Source organism: Pogona vitticeps, chromosome 6, assembly GCF_051106095.1.
Source record: "Pogona vitticeps strain Pit_001003342236 chromosome 6, PviZW2.1, whole genome shotgun sequence".
Taxonomy (NCBI): domain Eukaryota; kingdom Metazoa; phylum Chordata; class Lepidosauria; order Squamata; family Agamidae; genus Pogona; species Pogona vitticeps.
In genome coordinates this window covers 37,977,985-37,998,463 of record NC_135788.1, presented here as the reverse complement: position 1 = coordinate 37,998,463, position 20,479 = coordinate 37,977,985, and the positions used below count along the sequence as shown (strand labels likewise).

The 20,479-nt window shown below is 40.8% G+C and overlaps 2 protein-coding genes across 2 annotated transcripts in view; one reads left to right on the top strand and one right to left on the bottom strand.

Annotated features, from left to right (window-relative positions):
• PLEKHA8 (pleckstrin homology domain containing A8) overlaps positions 1-3,482 on the bottom strand; it is a 38,587-nt gene extending 35,105 nt beyond the window's left edge. Inside the window, exon 1 of the mRNA XM_020780335.3 lies at positions 3,267-3,482. Coding sequence (XP_020635994.3) covers positions 3,267-3,306 — 40 coding nt within the window. The 5' untranslated portion in view covers positions 3,307-3,482. The remainder of the gene's footprint in view (positions 1-3,266) is intronic.
• A 342-nt stretch (positions 3,483-3,824) lies between these two features.
• FKBP14 (FKBP prolyl isomerase 14) lies at positions 3,825-20,387 on the top strand. Its single transcript, XM_020780347.3, has 4 exons — positions 3,825-4,598; positions 7,632-7,783; positions 9,731-9,858; positions 19,693-20,387. Exons 1-4 carry the CDS (start codon positions 4,402-4,404, stop codon positions 19,849-19,851), a joined length of 636 nt encoding a protein of 211 aa, XP_020636006.3. The 5' UTR covers positions 3,825-4,401; the 3' UTR covers positions 19,852-20,387.
• The last annotated feature ends 92 nt before the right edge of the window (positions 20,388-20,479 follow it).

Here is a 20,479-nt window from a genome sequence, read left to right as displayed (position 1 = left end):
ACTGATGCAGATTAACTTTGTGAGTTTGTAAATGGAAACATTACTTGGAAATGGGTTAATCCCAAAGCCACATTACACTACTGCGTCAGATTTAATCTGAGCTAGACAGCCAGCAAGGTTGCAAAGCTACATATACTCCTAAGTGATTTTATCAATGAAGATTTTGAAAACTAATTAAAAGCAAATTGTTTCAAACTTCTGGAAGAAAGATGACTTGTGTAGTTGCCCAATTAGTCCTGATCAAGAAAAACCAGGATTAATATGGAGGACCTTTTCAAATCTCCACAATGTCTTTTAATTACGAACAAAACCACATCCTTTTTCATTGATTTAAGACTTAAGAATTCTACTGCATGAACAATTTCAGAGCTAATGATCGCTGGGTTGGATCCAGACATACTTATACTTACAGTAGACTTATTTACATCAGTGCCCAGAACATATACATAAACTGTGTTCGGTCACAGGAGAAAATTATTAATTTATGAGATCCCAGTCATGTCCCTGGTTATATAGTCATCACATGGCCAGGAATGCAACCTGCACCACATGTACTAGCAGCAATTTGCCACCACAACTTATGCGATTTCACTTGGTGACACATAAAATTGCCAGAATTCTAGTTAACAGAACATAAATTCAGGGTGGGCAAAGTGCAGCCACATACATGTTATTGGACTTCCTCCAGATTCAGCTGGCATAGCTAATGGTAAGGAACACTGACAGTTGCAGTTCAACATATGACTGGACACATTATGCTCACTTAAAGTAACATTGACTAACCTAAGTCCCATTTATTCTAGCAAGTCTACTTTGTTATGTGCAATCAAGTTGCTTCTGAGTTACAGCAACCCTGTGAATTCATGACTTCCAAAAGGTCTTATCATTAACATCCTCGGTCAGATCTCACAAGTCCTAGCTGGCTTTAGTGAGTCAATCCATTTTGTGTCTGATCTTCTTCTTTCCTTGCTGGCTTTAACTCTTTTCAGCAGTATTGTTCTTTCCAGTGAGTCTTGTAGTCTCATGACAGGTCTGATGTTCAGTCATTTTAGCTTCTAGTAAGCTTACTCCAAATATGCAGTGAATCCCAATGGTCAGGTTTTGCTTGTAATTTAAAACAAACTCACTACTTAAAAAAAATTAGTGCTACATAGAGCTCCATGAAAGATCAGGTAAGTGGAAAAGAGAACAAGAGTGAAGAAAGATAGTGACTCATTGGACAAACTCACCATTTCTAAAAAGAATAAGCTATGTCGGGGCTGTGCAAAATTCTGCTAAGTCTGGAACCACCCTTTTTCTCCCATATACACACACCAATGACTCAGCATTTGCAAGCAAATTTTTGGACTTTGGCCAAGTTCAATAAAAAGTGCAGCCCTACACATATGAATCAGAAGTTTGACAGAGTCTAATGAGGTTTACTCTGAGGGAAGTACAGTATCTGTAAAATTGCAGCTTCAGTGGGTTTGGATCCCAGTAATTCAGCACTACTTGAGGATCAGGATGCTTCCCTGGCATAATCCTACACATTTCTACTTATAATCAAACCCAAAGGACATCATTATTTGTGTGTGAGCAAACCTAAGGGACAACAGAACAGTGAATAGTATCAAGCTGTTCTTTTGTGCCTTTTAAGCAAGCAAACGATTATTTTTCTCATCCACAAAAGCAGTGCATCCTATGTAACTACTAGATAGCACCAAAGTGAGACTCAATGGATACTGATTTTATTTTTATAAAGGAAGTATCTAGATCTCATGACAGCTGAAGAATAATTAAAGACACATATGGCAAAAGGCTAAAGAAAGGACAAGAATAACTTTGATAGCTTTTAAGTACTAGAGAAAGTGCCTCTCTCATTTTTCTGCTTATATATCTCCCGAGAGAAAAGAGGGTGGCAAAAGATATGTATGTGATTATGTAATTCCTAGCATGAGAAAGGACTGGTGCACTGTGCTGAAATCTAATTTTTATGCTCTCTCAGATTTTAAGGAAATGATGTTGCATGTTTAAGAAACAATCTTTCTGACTCACCAGTATGCTCTTCTTGTTCCACAAGGTACAAATGAAACTGCCACACCCCCTTGTTTCATTTACTCTCCAAACTGCACTATCAAGCCATTCTCCATGCACCTTTTACACAATACAAATATTTCCTGAGCAAACAGTATTTGCACAAGTTTAAAATAGACCTGAATGGAGTAAAAGATAAAGAAACAAGACTATATGCTATCATTTGCTGGTCTAATATGTTTTAAAACAGGATTGTGGCATCAGTACTCTACCAATGAAAACAGCAAAGTGTGTTGTGGCACCGTAAAGGTTAGCAAGTTCTAAATGTCATAAACTTTGGTAGATTGTGGCCCACTTCTTTGGGCAAGAGAAGAAAAGACTCACTGGAGCGCACAGTAAAGTTGGAGGCAGCAGGAAAAAATAAAGGCTGAACATAAGATGGATCGATTAGATAAAGGAAGCTGTGGCCCTAGTTTAGATAGGCAACGCGGGGATGTTCAGGATAGGACCTTCTAAAGGCCACTACAATTGCCATAAATCAGAAGGGACTTGATGGAACACAATAACAACAAATCCACTTCTGACTGTGCCTTTGATGTGAGTTAGACTCCCAAGAAACTTATTATTAATCTTTAAGGTGCCACTATAGACTGTTCTTTGCATTGCAACAGGCTAACACACCAACTTGGTTAGAAAACTCTTCTCATGCACACGTGTATAATACTGAAACCAGGTGATCCCGTTGATGAAACAAAGATTCCCACAACAGTGTTAAGTCTCCCAAGAGCAACCTATTTATCCACCTCTGGTCTAATGCTTCCTCCTCTGACGCTCACAACATGTTTGTAGGTTCTTTAACCCATCTCATCATCCCCAGATACCAGGAACTGAACTTGGACCTTCTCCATGCACGAAACCATTAAAAAAAAAACCCAGCGCATTAAGGCCATTAATGTTGAGGGCGGAGGTGGCGAAGTAGCTACCCTAGCCTTCTGCTAGGATCTTTAGGATCGGTCTGTTCCCAGCAGGGCTTGGGGGCCAAAGTCCACCAAAGGCGTCAGAATCTGTGACACGACTGTCTTTTTCTTTCCGGGGATTCCAAGCCTCTACCCCGCTTCTCAACATTCATACGTTCACACAAATACCTACGGTCCCAAGTTACAAGATCAGGACAGGGCGCAACTGCTTGACCTGGGCACTGCTGTGCCGGAGAGGGAGCGAGAGAGGGCAGACCCAGCAGCCTCGATACTCACCGCTCAGATAGTTGGTCCACTTATACAGCACCCCCTCCATGGTGACAACGGGCCCCCATTCAGATCTGCTTGGGACACGGGGGATGCTTTCCCCGGCCTTCCTCCAGGAAACTTTTAAGCCCTCAGCCCCACGGCTGAAGCACTGACACTCAGGGCCATCCTGAGGCAGGCAGGAAGACGGGCAGACAGGCAAGAGACCGGCCCCGCCTCCCTGCCTTCTCCACCCCCCCCCCACCCTGACCCTATCAACCCGCCTCGCAGCACTACGCTACTAGAGTAAGAGTTTAGGCTCCACTACCTCTTTACAGAACTCTCCCCGGGAGAAGAAGTGGCGTAAACGCGTTTCTGAATGCAATCCGCCACGTGACGGGGGAAAGGGGCGTGGCTAGAACGCCAGAAAGCAGATGGGCTGTCCGAAGCCAATGAGAACACTACTCTGTCTGCTGGGCGAGCCAATGGTAGCAACACAGAAGCCGGTTGTATTGTGTGGAGGGGTTCCGAAATATATGCATAGCGTTCTTTTTTGGAATGTTGGGATGGCCAATCCTCGCTTCGAGAGGAAACTATCTTTGATTAAAAAAAAAAAAGAAGATGAGCAGGGGTTTTCCCCAATAGAGCATCTTTATTCTAGCCTGGAATCCCAGCCTGAGCCAACCAGAATGAAGGGAAAGAAAGGGGGCGTTATAAGCGATGCCAATGGTTCGAGAGGGCTTGTTTGGTTTTCAGCGCGTATTAGGGGTTGAGTTTGCCACGTCTGCGGGCTTGGAAAGCGGGTTGGTGGGACACGGAGCCTGGCAGTAGGCTGGTAGCGCAGCCTTCTCTTGGCGAATGCCCAGAAACACGAGGAAGTTCCCAGTTTTGCGCCGTTGTTGTGAAGGGGAATTTTCACGGACGGCTCTTCCAGAATCCGTCGCTTGCTAGCAATGGAAGAGTCCCACTAAAGTATTTTTCGCCGAATTTTTAATTACGAAATATTTCGAGGTGATCTTAAAGTACGGTACCCTTGGGCAATTGAGTCTCCGTAGTATTAAAGGAGGGAAAGGGGAGGGTTGTGTACGTATATATTCATGTTCAGTTTTAACTGAAATGCAGATATAAACTCAAAGGGCATTTATTCCGATAAACAAAATTAAAAATGGAAGTTGGTTTTTGGACGTTAGTTTCTTTTGCCTTTTTGACTTTGGGGGCTGGAGCTCTCATTCCAGAACCAGAGGTAAAGATCGAAGTGATTCATAAACCGTTCGTTTGCAAGAGGAAGACGAAGCTGGGAGATATGCTGCTGGTGCATTATGAAGGCTTTCTCGAGAAAAACGGGTCCCTTTTTCATTCCACGTGAGTATCCCTCCCCGAAATCCCCCCCTTTACTCCTGCTTGTTTTGGGGTACAGTTCCCAGAATCCTAAATCATGCTGACCTGGGGAAGTGCCTGAGAGTTGTAGTCCAAAACAGTAACTTCTCCAAGTTCTGATTTTGTAGTGAAAAAGACACTGTAGGTTCTCTGCTGAATTCTCATGTAAGAGGTTCTGTGGAACAGCAGTCTCTGTTTTAATCACACCCTTCTTCCAAGAGTTCAAGTGGATATCCTGATCTCTCCTCTACTCCACATTCAGTCTTTGTCATGAAACAGAGTCAAACTGAAAGATAGTGAGTGGCTATTGATCACATTACTCAGACAATTGGCTACTGGGGAAATCTGTTCCTTGGGTTCAGGAAGAGATGTAGGGCATGAATGGGTGAACATTACTCCAGTGCAACAGGTGAGCACACCAGGTATGCCAGATTGCTGACATGATTTTGAGGGGGGGTGGAATTTAAGAGCTACATGCTGTAGATGGAAGTAGAAGTATAGCTGCTGCCATAGCCCATGACTGAGTGGAAGAAGCAAAGCTGAACTTATACCAGTGTAGCTAATTAATGCTATCTTGTGTATTTGTTACAATCTGCAAATATGGAGGCTGTGCTCACTATAAATCAGTAATAAAGTTTGGCTAGAATGCAGTTAGCTGAGTGGCTAAGCTTGGTGTTTTAAGTTGGAAGTTCAATTTCCTGCTGTGCCTCCTAGGAGAAGAGCCAGCTTGTGTAGCCATGGGCAAGCTGCACAGTACTAGGGCAACCCCCAGATAAAGGGAATGGTAAACCACTTCTGAGTACTCATCACCTAGAAACAGTTTCTGTAAGTTGGAATTGACATAAGTCGGAATTGACTTGACAGCACACAATTATTATTAAGTATATGATTAAAGCATAAGTTCATTGGTGTGAACGTCAGTCATGAATTGCCACGAGTTAAGAAGTCAGTGTTTGCGTTTCTTGTTGTGCACAAAGTCATGTGACCGGTGTGCAAGCACAGCGCTTGACTTCTTAACTAGTGGCAGTTTGCCACTGACATTTGCACAGCGGACATATGGTGGCAGGCCTAAGTAATAAGATTCTTGTCCTCCCATTATAAAAAGCAAATGTAGCTGCGGTTACAAAACCCCTAATAAATCCACAGCTAGGCAATACCTGCACGAGAAACCAATCCAAGTGCCACTCATTAGTTCTAAAGGGCTGTACAGCTTGGGCTGCTGCCTCCCACAACTTTTGGCCTTGAGCCAGAACGACTGAGATGTGTACACATGCCTACATGTCTGCTGTGCTTTGACATCAAGAATGGCATAGTGGCACAGATACTTTCCTATACAATGAGCAACTAGTTGTGCTTCTCTGTGTTTGTAGAAAAGGTCTCTGTTATCTCTGCATAGTTTACAGCAGGGATGGGTAAGGATTTGGCTTGATTAAAAAAGGGATGGATAAGTTCTGGAATTCTTTATGTGTGTGTGAGTGAAAGAGAGAGTGAGAGTGAGAGTGTGAAAGGATGGATAAGTTCTGGAATTGTGTGTGTGCGTGTTTTACACCTTATATCTCCTGGACTTCAGAGGGCTCCACATACAAGACCAACAACTTTTCAATAGAAGAAAGCCCACTGTGTTCTCTGGGGCATATGCATTCTGAGTTGAAGGGATTGCAGATCAGTACATACATTTGTATGAGACCCTATATTATATAGTATGAAGGTGTTGTTGCTCTTTGCTAAAAGTAAAGTGAACTAGGATATTTTACATTTTGAGAGGTATCCATATTTATTACCAGATGAATCATTGCTATTCTATTGTTTTTTACACCTCCCATCTCTTGAGTAATAGCATTACTAGGTTTGCCACACACTTCTGGTAGGTCTGTTCAGAAGCTTATTGTGCCTTTGCTTTGTATGCAAATCCATAAATAGAATAGTATGGAAAGCAATGAGCATTCCATCAACAGTCAGTATCTGCCTAACCATGAATAATTGTGAGGTCTCTGCCCCTAAGATGCACTCCCAGTTTCTGCTAGCTCTAGCTAAAATTTCTTTTATATTTTTAATTATCTTTAGTAATGCTATTAACCTATATGTGGCTTTATTTTATATAATTTATTTTATATAATTTGCCTTTAAAATCGCCTTGTAGGAATCAGTTTAAAAGTGAAGTATGCGTTATATGATGAATTTCTTCCTCAAAGCGTTCTGCTGCTCCTAGAGTTCTGGTCTTTAATTAAAATGTCCTTGTATAGAGGGTAGGAGCCAGTTGTTTTAGCTGTCATTTAGATTGTTGGCTGGTAGAGAGAAATGAGGAGAGACTATATTGTTCATGAGCTCCCAGGATGTAATCTGCCAGTGGAGTGAAATTTGTGGACCTATGATTTAGACCAGTGGTTCTTAACCTTTGTTACTCGGATGCTTTTGAACTGCAACTCCCAGAAACCCCAGTTAGGACAGCTGGTGGTGAAGGCTTCTGGGAGTTGCAGTCCAAAACTCCTGAGTAACCCAAGGTTAAGAACCAGTGAGACCAACAGAGTCAGTCTTTTCCACACAGTGAGCTAGCAGTTGCATTAAGTTCTGGCATTAGCCCTCTGAATATGAGAAGGCTGCATCCCTGGAAAGTAACCAGTTTTAGACTTGTTGGTTAGGAAAATTAGTAAGTCATTATTTATAATAGAAGTATATGGACATAGGAGAGGTGGTAGGAATCCTAGTTCTAACTGACTAAGATGGAGATGCAGGAACCCATGGCTGCCCACTGCCTCGTCTTGTCCCTAAGAGAGGGTTGTGAGAGAATGGGACAAGAAGGAAGTGACAACAGGAACTCCAGAGTACATGGAAAAGAGATAAGCCGAATTCAGAGCAAGTGGAGCACAGGAGGTAAAGGAAACCCAAGTACTGTAGGTCTCTCCCTCTCTGTCTGCTCTTCCCATGTAAATACATGTATGTTCACTGTAAGCTGAATTGCACCCAGTCACCTCCCACATATATATTACAACCAAATAATGTGTTCTGTGTTTATTTCAGCCACCAGCATAACGATGGCCAGCCAACATGGTTTACTCTGGGTATCAAGGAAGTTATCCCAGGCTGGGATAAAGGTTTAACAGAGATGTGTGTAGGAGAGAAGCGCAAATTAACAGTTCCTCCATCCCTGGCTTATGGAAAAGAAGGGAAAGGTAAATATATGCTTAGCTCAATGCAGCTCTTGTCTGGATAAATCTGCAATAGTTCTTCAGCTTTAGACATGAAGATTCTTTAACTTGCCATGCAGTGATTCAGAAGTTCTGCTCTACTGCTTATTATGATTGCTTGTATTAATAAAACAGGGAAGAAACCAATTTTTGGAATATTACTAATAGCATCACATAGTGCTTCTTAAAAGCTTTAGAGTAGACCAAATCTTGGTGCTCTGTGGGCAGAGCATTACGCACAGTCCATTTTATTGTGCAACACTTCTAGATTGCCATCAGACAAGCAGAAATCACCTCATGAGAAAGCAGAAGGAATACCTCCTTGAATAAGCCCAAAAATGTTGATTCACTTGGAAGTGCAGAAGTTCATCATGACAAGGTCCCATAGCTGCTACCATCCCCCAAGGAAAGCCCCAAAGTATAGACAGCTGCATCAGGCCTTATCAACAAATGAGGAGGAAATCCTGCATAAAAGAAAAGGGAAAACTCCTAATGGCTCTTAGCTATCACGTTAAGACCAAACTATCCTCAAATACTTTGCATTACAACAGGGATTTGTTATGTTATGCTTCTGACTTGTGGTGACCTTAATACTCAAGGTATATGAGATGTTCAAGGAGTGAACATTTCATTGCAGTTGTCACGCATGTATCCAGTGAACTTCCATGCACAAGCAAGGATTTGAACCCATGTCTCCTGGCTTCTAGTCTAAAACTATCCACTACACCATGCTGGTTCCCATGCAACAGGGATAATTGGTGACATTATATTGTTTCTGAAAAAAATCAGTTTCTCTCTCAGCTGTTGTAAGGATTTCAGCTGAGCTTTGAGGGAGCAGGGACACTTGTGGGTGATGGATGGTGTCATAGTCCATACTAATTAGAAAGGCACAAGCCTTCAACCTTATGACACTTGTCTGCATGCTGTACTGCACATGTGCAACCATCAGTCACATGTGCAGATGAAAGTAAAAACAGAATTCTGAACTCCATTCTTGCAGGTTTTACATGGGTCATGCAAAATACATGAAAGAAGAAAATCAATTCCATTAATTTCTTGTATTCTCTAGAAGTAAGATATGCCAAGTGGGAACCCATTCATGCTGCTTGTATCCTTACCAATGAAACCAAAGAAAATAAGCTAGAACTGGTTCTCATTATTTCCTACCTCCCTTCTTGGAGTGAAGAAATCCAAATGTTTCTGTTCATCTATTTTTGCATGCCCGTTTTCAGTGTTGGGTAGACTAATGCCACAGAAATAAAGCCTAAAATGACTAGTCTTGAATCTAAAGTGGGTGGACACAAAAAATACCTGTTGAGATTGTGTGCATATAATGCATCCACATACAGAAGTACTTTTTTGCACTCTTGGTATAGGACTGTACGAAGTACACTAACAACACAGTCCTGTACTGTATATATAATTGATAGGTGTGTGTGTGTGAGAGAGAGAGTGAGAGAGAGAGAGAGAGAACTCCTTGGGAATTAAACATACCTGTATGTCTAATCCCCACTGAGTTCATAATAATAGAATACATTCTGTGAAGTCTGTTCTACCTTATAGCAACCCTTGTCAGCATTTCCTAAATATAAAGTAGTCAGAAGTGATTTAGCACCCCCTTCTTTCAGGTGTGCTCTGAGACTGTGTAGCTTCATGGCCGCACAGAGTGGGTTTTCTCCTGGGAGACACAGTAAGGGATTGAACTTGGACCTCTAGCTCTGCAGCTGGACTCACAGCTGTATTCCTTTGCAGTTTGGGGGACTTCCAGGTAAATGTACATATAATTTAGTAGCAGGTTGTATAGATTTCTATGCTTTTGATCACTCTAGGTGTCAAAAACAGGCTAATATTAAAATACAAGCCAGCACCAACTCTAGTTTTAATAGCACACTTAGGATTTTTTCCCCAGTATTTATATACCATGTTTTGCAGGAAAAATTCCTCCTGAGAGCACCTTGGTCTTCAGCATTGACCTTTTAGAAATCAGAAATGGACCAAGATCTCATGAGTCCTTTCAGGAAATGGACCTTAATGATGACTGGAAGTTATCGAAGCAGGAGGTGAGTAGGTTATTTATTTTAGTTCATTGATTTATATACTGCTCCATTGGTGCAAAACAATATTCTGGGTGGTTAACAGATAATCAAAGCAAAACAAAACTGAACAACAACATCAACAACAAAACTGAACAAATTGAATCAGCCATAGGCTAATGTGTTCTACAATTGTGTTCCATGTATTTAACAGGACAAGAGGGTGCTATTCTTAGCTTCCTTTTAAATTTTGTTGTGCAAATATGGCACTTGTGAACAATTTTTCTTGTATTGTTTGTGTTGCAAACTCGGCTAGGTTGAAATCAAGCAAAATCCCACAGAGAACTTCATAGTGTAGTGCTTAAAGTGCAGGTTGGCAAATTGATTTATGTTATTTTAATAATTATATGCACTTCAAACCTGTTCGCAATTCAGTATACAGTACTTATAAGCAGAGCTTGGAAAAGTTACTTTCCAAGACTACAGCTCTTATATTGTGAAGGCATGAAATTCTGGATGTTGTAGTTCAAAAATAATTTTTTCAAATTCTACTTACTGTTATCCCTTCAGACTTTAAAAATTGCACAAAAGAGACAGTATTCCTCACATGTTGCAGATGCAGCTGTAAACCTTAACTTGATTCAAACGTGTATGTTAAGTGGGAAAACACTTTCTCCTATCTTTGAGCTAATACTGTACAAACAAGTGGGCTTTATTGTTGTTGATCTTGGAGAAAATACATAGTTTTTCGCAATTGCTCTGTGCACATTTCTATAAAATGCGCTGTATTGGAAAATACAGTGATTGTTGCCTTTGTGATGAAGTGTATTTTTCTAATTAGAGATGGGTTATGTAGTCATGTCTTAACCATAGAGGAATCCATTTTGAGTCTGACACAGGCTAAGTTCTGGAAAATTACTAGTAGCTATTTTCAGCTTTTCTTATCGCTGCAGCTGGAGAGAAAAACACGGCAGAGTCAAAATATCTCTAACCTGAATGATAAACAATTCTTTGGTGTTGGTGGGAAAGTAGGGCGTACCCTATGCTAATTCTTGCCTTCGTGATTGGTTGAGTATGTCAGGAGGGGGCAGGTTGGAGAAATTTACAAGAGGTTGGAAAAAGTAACTGGTGAGAGAGAAGAGAGTTTTGGGTATCTGAAAACATGGCGTTGCATCTCTTTGATCCAAGTGAAGGAACCTAAACCAACAATATGGACTGCGTAAGAATATCGTTTGTTTACCTTAGTTTATAGTTTAGTTTTTGTTTTGTTTAATAGTTAATTTTTATAGAAGGTGCTGAACCGTTATGCTGTTGCTTAGAAATGAAACTGTAGAGAAATGTTTTCTTTGTTCACTTAAATAAACTTATGTTGTTTAATAATTGGCCTTTCTAGTCCTTTGAACAGAACGGTTTCCCTATAGATAATTAATTTGGCTTACGTTACCAAAATTGAGTCATTAAACAGTAAAGATGCGGTATTAAGTGGTTTCTTTTTAATAAAATCGAAACAGACTTTAAATGCAGGCTGCCAAGAGTTCATGTCCCGGGAACTGTGTTGACTCAAGCAGTTAACTCCGAACGGGGGTGAATGGAGCCTGGATTTTCCTGTTTCGTGGTTTTTGATCTCATTTATGGGACCAATAACTCACATGGTGGCAGCGGTGGGATGATCCACGGGCCTGATTTGCAACCTGATTTCAGTAGTGTTACACCCGGGCTTTCTCTTTACACACAGTTTGCTTTGGATTTATCCAGATGCTGTGGTAAATTGAAGCTGAGAGTCAGGCACGGACTGCTTTCAGTTTGAAACAAGGCAGCAACACAGCGTGGGTTGTCCTGCTAACTGGTTAAATATTCTTTTTTTTTCTTTTCTCTGCTCTATTTCTTTTCAACTGAAGCCCTGGCTGAAGAGGGTCAGTTGTGGGGGCGGATTCTGTTAAAGGACTAGGTGTAAATTTCTAAAGTAAGCTTTTTCGTTGCTAGGCACAGCTAAGGCACAGCACCTTATCAAAGTTTTCAGGGCAGTTTTATGGCTGGCGGTAATTGATTGCCGAAACAGTGGGAGGTTTACAGCTCAGCGGCTGCAAGCAGTCAGCATGGCTCAGCATGTTACTGAGAGGAGAACTGGCCGGAGGAAAACATCCAGCGAATTGAGGTTGTTGATGGAGGAATCGGAGGGGGAACAATCAATTGTGGAAGATTCGGTTGAAGAAGACCAATTGGATTTACAAATGGCTGGGTACCCCCAGGAGTTTGACCCACTGCCTATTCCAAGCCGGAGAAATTCCAGAGGGCAAGCGGAGGAGCAACATCCCCGACCTACAGAGGAAGCCGTTGGTGAGAATCCGTCTGGTGCGGGGGGGGGCGAAATCCACCCACACCGATGCCAGCGTCTGAGGAATTGACCCAGCTGGTTGCAGATCTAGTGAGATCCCAAAAGGAGTTTGTTAACACTTTGAATCAGGCTGAGAAAGTGAAGAATAAGTGCAGAGAGCAAAAAGTGCAAGAGCTGCAGGAAAAGAGAAAGGCTAAACAGGCAATTAAAGACTCTATAGCCGGTGTGGATAGGGGAAGTCTACCTAGATACCAGGAGGGCGATTGTGTGTTGAGCTTCCTTAAGAATTTCGAGCAATCTTGCCAAGATTTGGAGATACCTAGGGACTGGTTTGTCAAACTCCTTCGTTCCCAAATTTGCGGTCAACTAGCCACAATAGTAGCCAAAGTGGCTGAGGAAGATTATGATTGGTCTGAATTAGTTTGGGTTATTAAACAGCGATTTGGTTATACAAAAGAGCTATTGAGGCAGAATTTTAGGAAAATCAAAAAACTGCCTAATGAGAGTTATGCAGCTTTAGCTGACAGGCTGGAATTTTTAGGAGAGCAATGGCTGGACTCTTTGAAAATCAGATCTGTAGCAGATATGAGGAAGGCATTATTCATGGAGCAATTTATGAACTTGGTCCCTTTAGAGTTGAGGAGTTCATTACTAGAGAAAGAATTTAAAGACCTCCAATCCCTTGCGCTGAGGACTGACGAATTGTTATCGTTTAGAAAGCCTGAACCAGCGCTTGGAGCCAGAGCAGAGGCGCCTAGAGCAGAGGCACCTAAGAGACAAAGCCAGCCTGACTTTAAAAAGCCTTACCATCAAGAGTATAGGCAGACTTCAACTGATCAGCGCAGGAGTTTAGCTCCAAATCAAAGCAGACCCACTTTTGCTTGTTTTAAATGCGGTGGCCCTCATCTACAAAAGGACTGTGGACTATCTCAAGGACCCCCTAGCCAAGCTAGGAAGTCAGATGTTAGGACACCGGTACCAGCGCCACACAAATCCAAGGGAGGCACACCCAAAGTATCTCTGGTAAGCCCTAACACCCCATAGAGTCAACAAGTACCAACTCAAAGCCAGTCTGTCATGGGCACAATGCCTAGACAGAATCAACCCAGTGGGAGTACTACCGCTTCACTAGCCAGTGATAGACAGGCAGCGGTAAATTACTATGTGCCTCAAATATTAGATGTTCGTGGAGGAGAACAAGCAGGAGCTATAAGACAGTCTCCACAGGGGAAAAAGTATACCCTGATGGACCCGGATTGCGTGATCCCTGAGTCTCAGAAAGAATGGGCTATGAAGACTTATTCTGAGGAGGTGATTTTGTATACTGATAAAGAACAGGTGGTTCTAAATGCTTACAGTGATTCTGGTGCTGAACTTTCTTCCATATCCCGAAAATTTTTGCACCCAGAACTGATTTTGGACAATTTAAGGTTACCCATTAGGACCTATGGTTCAGGAGAGGCGGGAGAACAACATATTCCTCTCGCGTTTGTGGAATTATCGTTCAAAAATTGGCGTGGTACTAAACTTTGCCTCACTCATGAGGGGAAACCTGACTTCTTGCTGGGAAATGACCTCACCTATTTGAATTTTAAGCAGAGTCAGGAAGGTCCTGCTGTTAAAGTGGTCACCCGTTCCCAAACCCAAAAAGCAGAGACTGGGAGTATTTCTGATGAAGCTGTCCCTACTACAAACTTAGACCAGCAGCAACATCTAGTGGCAGAACAAGATAATGCAGCTAATACAGAAGTGGAAATAGAGGAATCAGTGCCTATGGGGTCAGCTGAGTTTAAAGTGAAGCAAATGACTGATCCCTCACTAGCTTCCTTGAGAGCACAAGCAGATGACTATGCTCAAAACCCAATAACACAGCAAGTTAACTTTGTGTGGGGCCAGAATGGACTTTTGTATAGAGAATATCATCCCAAATCACACTTGAACATGCAACCCACACAACAGCTGGTAGTACCACAGGAATACAGACTGAGGATTCTTGAATTAGCTCATGACAATCCATCTAGTGGTCACCAAGGTGTGCAAAAAACTTTAAAAAGAATTTCTCAGCATTTTTATTGGCCTGGTATTAACAAAAATGTGAAGGACTATGTCAGTTCATGTGACTATTGCCAAAGAACCGGTTATCAGACCGATAAAACGAAGTCTGAAATGCTCTTAATGGAAATACCTGATCAAGTTTTCCAATGTTTGCAAATGGATGTCATGGGACCTTTTGTTCCAACTAAGTCTAAGAAGAAATACATCATCTCTTTCATCTGCCAAGCTAGTCGTTGGATCGAGGCCTATGCGTTGAGTAATCTAAGAGCTTCCACCATCGCACGCATCATCATAGACTTGTGCTCACGTATTGGAGTACCATCTCAGATAATTTGTGATCAGGCGGGGGCGTTTCGTAGCTCCTTAATGAACAAAATTTGTGAACTTAGTGGAATAGAAATAAAATTTAGCTCCGCCTATCATCCTGAAAGTCATGGGTTAATTGAGAGAGGTCAACAAACCTTACTGAGGATGATCAAGACCATGGTACAGGTGTATGGTAACATTTGGGACGATCTGTTACCATTTGTTTTATTTGCTTATCGAAGTTCTGCTCACACTTCTCTTGGTGGTTTCTCTCCAAGTGAAGTGGTATTTGGGAGGAATCTACAAGGACCTTTGGATTTCCTGAAATCTGATTGGGAAGGTGTGGTGAAAAGCAGCACAGTTCCAGTTGCTGATTTTGTCAGAAATCTGCAAGAAAAACTGTTAGCTGTGCAAGAATTGGCTAAAGACAATTTGCTAAATGCTCAATCAACCCAGAAGCTCTACCATGACAGACATTCCAGACACAGGGAATTTGATGTGGGAGATTTGGTTCTTGTTTTAAACCCCCTCAGACCTTCTAAATTAGAAGTTGGCTGGGAAGGTCCAGGGGAAGTGGTACAGAAACTGGGGAATAACAATTATTTAGTAAAAATGTTGAATTCTGAGAAAAAGCCTGTAAGTTACCATGTCAATAGGTTGAAATTGTATAAAGACAGAACTGCAATGGTTTTGCAATATAAGGTCGCTTGTTATCAGTCTGAATATGAGCCTGTAGATATGCTAGCTGAATTAGAAGATGCTGGTGATTGGTCTGACAACCTTGTTTTGACAGGTACCTCACTCCAGAAGGGAAAGCTGTACCAAATCTTAGAAAAATATCAAGATGTTTTTTCAGATAAGCCAGGTTACACAAATTTGGTCAGTCATGAAATTATCACTACCGATAGTCAGCCAATTCGGTCTAGTCCATACAGAGCAGTTGGTGATCATGCTCTACGGATTGAACAAGAGACACAAAAGATGTTATCTCTGGATGTAATTGAGGAGCCATCATCCCCATACTCATCTCCAGTGGTTCTGGTTTCGAAAAAAGATTCTACTGGCAAGATTCTTGATGAGATAAGGTTCTGTGTTGATTACAGGAAGTTAAACAGTGTTACTGTTTCAGATCCTTATCCATTGCCTAGAATGGATCATTTAATTGAAAAATTGGCCAAGGCAAATTTTATCAGCATAATTGACTTAAAGAATGCTTATTGGCAGCTGGATTTAGCCGAAAATTCACGAGATAAGACCGCTTTTATCACTCATGTAGGCACTTTTAGATTCAAAAGGCTACCATTTGGATTGAAAAACGCAGGAGCATCATTTCAGAGAATGATAGATAAAGTTTTAAAAGGTCTACCTTTTGCTAGTGCTTATCTTGATGATGTTGCTATTTTCAGTTCTGATTTTGACTCTCATATGTCTCATGTTGAAACTGTGTTGTCTAGAATTCATCAAGCTGGTCTTACTGTCAAAGCTAGTAAATGTCAATGGATGAAAGGGAAAGTCACATATTTGGGTCATTTGGTTGGTCAAGGTGAAATTCATACTCTGCAAGCCAAAGTTCAAGCTATCAATGATTGGCCTATTCCAAAAACCAAGAAACAAGTGCGTTCATTTTTAGGTGTAGTTGGCTATTACAGGAAATTCATCCCTGATTTCAGTGAATTGGCTACACCTCTGACAGAGCTAACTAAGAAGAGACAGCCTGTCAAGGTTAATTGGACCCCCGAGTGCCAAGGGGCTTTTGAGGCCTTAAAAGCGAAGATTATTCATGCCCCTATACTGAAATCACCTGATTTTGATAAGCCTTTCATTTTGCAAACCGATGCTTCAGAATTTGGATTAGGAGCTATTTTGTTACAGCAAGGGGAGGATGGGAATCTATATCCTATCTCATACTTCTCTAGAAAGCTCTTGGAAAGAGAGAGACATTATGCAATCCTTGAAAAAGAGGCTCTTTCTATATATTGGTCTCTTAATCTTTTAAGACCTTATCTATGGGGGCGTAAATTTACACTCCAAACTGATCATAGAGCCTTAGTCTGGTTACAAAAGATGAAGTCTCAGAACCAAAAATTGTTAAGATGGAGTTTAGCATTACAGGATTTTGATTTTGAAGTTCAGCATATACCTGGAAAGCTAAATGTGGTGGCAGATGGACTTTCCAGGATGTACTGTGAAGATCCAGATGTTCCTGACCGCTAAAGAAGATGGAGGACGGTTGGAGTAGTTACTGTGGCTAATACACTAACATGCTTGTTTCCTTTTTGTATATCTGAATGGTGTGCCAAAAGATTGTATTGCTGTTATTGTTTGTTATAATCCATATATAATCATTTACTTTTAGTTGTTTTATCAATTTACTTCAAATTAGCTCAGAATAACTGTTCTGAATTTAGAAGAAATTTAGCGGGGCTGTGTGATGAAGTGTATTTTTCTAATTAGAGATGGGTTATGTAGTCATGTCTTAACCATAGAGGAATCCATTTTGAGTCTGACACAGGCTAAGTTCTGGAAAATTACTAGTAGCTATTTTCAGCTTTTCTTATCGCTGCAGCTGGAGAGAAAAACACGGCAGAGTCAAAATATCTCTAACCTGAATGATAAACAATTCTTTGGTGTTGGTGGGAAAGTAGGGCGTACCCTATGCTAATTCTTGCCTTCGTGATTGGTTGAGTATGTCAGGAGGGGGCAGGTTGGAGAAATTTACAAGAGGTTGGAAAAAGTAACTGGTGAGAGAGAAGAGAGTTTTGGGTATCTGAAAACATGGCGTTGCATCTCTTTGATCCAAGTGAAGGAACCTAAACCAACAATATGGACTGCGTAAGAATATCGTTTGTTTACCTTAGTTTATAGTTTAGTTTTTGTTTTGTTTAATAGTTAATTTTTATAGAAGGTGCTGAACCGTTATGCTGTTGCTTAGAAATGAAACTGTAGAGAAATGTTTTCTTTGTTCACTTAAATAAACTTATGTTGTTTAATAATTGGCCTTTCTAGTCCTTTGAACAGAACGGTTTCCCTATAGATAATTAATTTGGCTTACGTTACCAAAATTGAGTCATTAAACAGTAAAGATGCGGTATTAAGTGGTTTCTTTTTAATAAAATCGAAACAGACTTTAAATGCAGGCTGCCAAGAGTTCATGTCCCGGGAACTGTGTTGACTCAAGCAGTTAACTCCGAACGGGGGTGAATGGAGCCTGGATTTTCCTGTTTCGTGGTTTTTGATCTCATTTATGGGACCAATAACTCACAGCCTTAGTTCATCAATTAATAAATCTAGTAGCACTGGGAGTGCTGTGTCTTTAATTTTAGCCTCATAAAAGGAAATTAGAGGTCTGTGCAGAAATGAGCTTTAAACAAACTACATTTTGTGCTAATTGTGAAAAGCCAATAATGTTCTTGACTTTGAGTTATTGTCTCCATGAGCCAACATGGACAGATCTGACTAATTTTCTGTCAGTGGTGAGATTTTCCCCCCGCATCTTTAGTTGTAGAACATAGCAGAAAAAAATAAGTCTTTGTCACTAAGTTAGCTTGCGTGTCTTGTACTAGTTGTGTCTAGTTTTAGCAAATTAAAAAACCAAAATAGACCTAGAGCTTTAAATCAGAGCTGCTGGCTGGCAAAGGATGCAGATTGTGTTAGCTGTGTCGTGAGATATATCCTGCAGCTGGTTCCAAGTTAACACATAACATTAGATTACAATTCTGTATTGCCTCAAATGTTTCCTCTCTTCCTTATCCAGTACTCGTCGTTGTTGTTGTTTAGTCGTTTAGTCGTGTCTGACTCTTTGTGACCCCATGGACCAGAGCACGCCAGGCCCTCCTATCTTCCACTGCCTCCCATAGTTGTGTCAAATTCATGTTGGTACATCAAGGTCTTTTCCAAGGAGTCTTTTCTTCTCATGAGATGGCCAAAGTACTGGAGCCTCAGCTTCAGGATCTGTCCTTCCAGTGAGCACTCAGGGTTGATTTCCTTTAGAATGGATAGGTTTGTTCTCCTTGCAGTCCAGGGGACTCTCAAGAGTCTCCTCCAGCACCACAATTCACAGGCATCAATTCTTCGGCGGTCTGCTTTCTCTCACTTCCATACATCACGACAGGAAAAACGATAGCTTTGACTGTTCGGACTTTTGTTGGCAAGGTGATGTCTCTGCTTTTTAAGATGCTGTCTAGGTTTGTCATCACTTTCCTCCCAAGAAGCAGGTGTCTTTTAATTTCGTGGCTGCTTTCTCCATCTGCAGTGATCATGGAGCCCAAGAAAATAAAATCTGGCACTGCCTCCATATCTTCCCCTTCTATTTCCCAGGAGGTGATGGGACCAGTGGCCATGATCTTAGTTTTTTTGATGTTGAGTTTCAGACCGTTTTTTGCACTCTCCTCTTTCACCTCATTACAAGGTTCTTTAATTCCTCCTCACTTTCTGCCATCAGAGTGGTGTCATCTGCATATCAGAGGTTGTTGATATTTCTTCTGGCAATCTTAATTCCAGTTTGGGATTCCTCCAGTCCAGCCTTCCGCATGATGTATTCTGCATATAAGTTAAATAAGCTGGGGGACAATATACAGCCTTGTCGTACTCCTTTCCCAATTTTGAACCAATCAGTTATCCAGTACTGTACGCAAAAGGTCAGAAGTTCTTATTGGAGTTTTCAGTTAAATGTGGTTTTGTTGAAAGACAAACCTTGGTTAGTGTTTGCTTTGGTTTGCTGAAGGAAGATCGCTAACAATGGAATAGTTTAGTTCAATAAACTAGTTAGCATTTAATGACCAGCATGCTATTGGTATTCATATATGAATTGCATAACTTGCGATGGCTAATTTCAGCTAGTGGACAAAATGCCAGGGTGTGTCTTGGCCATGTGCTTGATCACATGCCTAGCTGCACAACTGAGATGTATCCTCGCACTTCATCAACTGGCTGCGGCATGTTACACAAAACTTGTGTGAACCTTAACAAAATGTCTATACAGTATATAGCCAGTTCTATAGATTGTGGAAACACTGGAGACGTTGAAGTAATTGTCACTTTTGGCAAAATTGTATCTATTTTGAATTGGATGAGGTCAGCTTTCTCAACTCTCTTTCACTTACTTAAAGCATTTCAACAGCTACTGTATTTGATTAAAATGTTGTTTTCCTTCTTTTGTTCTATAGGTAAAACTGTATTTGAAGAAGGAATTTGAAAGGCATGGTGCACCAGTCAATGATACTCACCACGATATTTTGGTTGAAGATATATTTGATAAAGAAGATGAGGATAAGGATGGATTTATATCTGCTAGAGAATTTGTTTATACGCATGATGAGCTATAACATTTTTCTAAATAATTTCCAGTGAGGAGAAGCAACCATTTGCAAATCTGGTGCATCTAAAATGTTTTGTTTTCTCTACTTTGGAGATGTCTGTTACTCAAGGAAGGGGGCGGGAGGCATTGTCTATTTTTCTATATAAATTCTTCTTGCTACCAAAAGTAGCCATTTTTGTGTAAGGCTTCTGTGCAAATGAAGCTTGGAATTATATATTTTGATTATTTATATTTGAACAAAATGGAACAAAACCCCTCCCACGGATGATTGTTATTTAAATTTTAAATTCTTTGAATTCTTATATTTTGATGTGCTGCTTAGTCTTAACTGTTTGGTCCATTTCTGTGCTTTATAAAAGAAACACTACAAGCCTTTTAATAAGTAGTAGCCACTTGAAATGATAAAAGTAGATTTGTGTTTCATTATTTTTGTAGTTTATTCATTAGCCCCCATGACCTAGACCAAATTATATCATTGTTTGCATTGCTGTAGTGTCTCCCATGTTAAGTAGTTTAATTGCAATAAATGTGATCTGGACTAGATTAGACAGGTGTCTTGGAAACTAATCTGGTTCATTTGAAAATAATAAGGTTTTTACATTCTTGACATCAAATCCTTTTGATTTTTTAAGTGT

What these genes read in the sequence shown, in the direction of transcription:
- FKBP14 (XM_020780347.3), top strand. Translation starts at nt 4,402, where the DNA reads ATGGAAGTTGGTTTTTGGACGTTAGTTTCTTTTGCCTTTTTGACTTTG. An exon ending in TTATGGAAAAGAAGGGAAAG is followed by an intron (nt 7,784 to 9,730) that starts GTAAATATATGC and finishes CATGTTTTGCAG; the next exon opens with GAAAAATTCCTCCTGAGAGC. An exon ending in GGAAGTTATCGAAGCAGGAG is followed by an intron (nt 9,859 to 19,692) that starts GTGAGTAGGTTA and finishes TTTGTTCTATAG; the next exon opens with GTAAAACTGTATTTGAAGAA.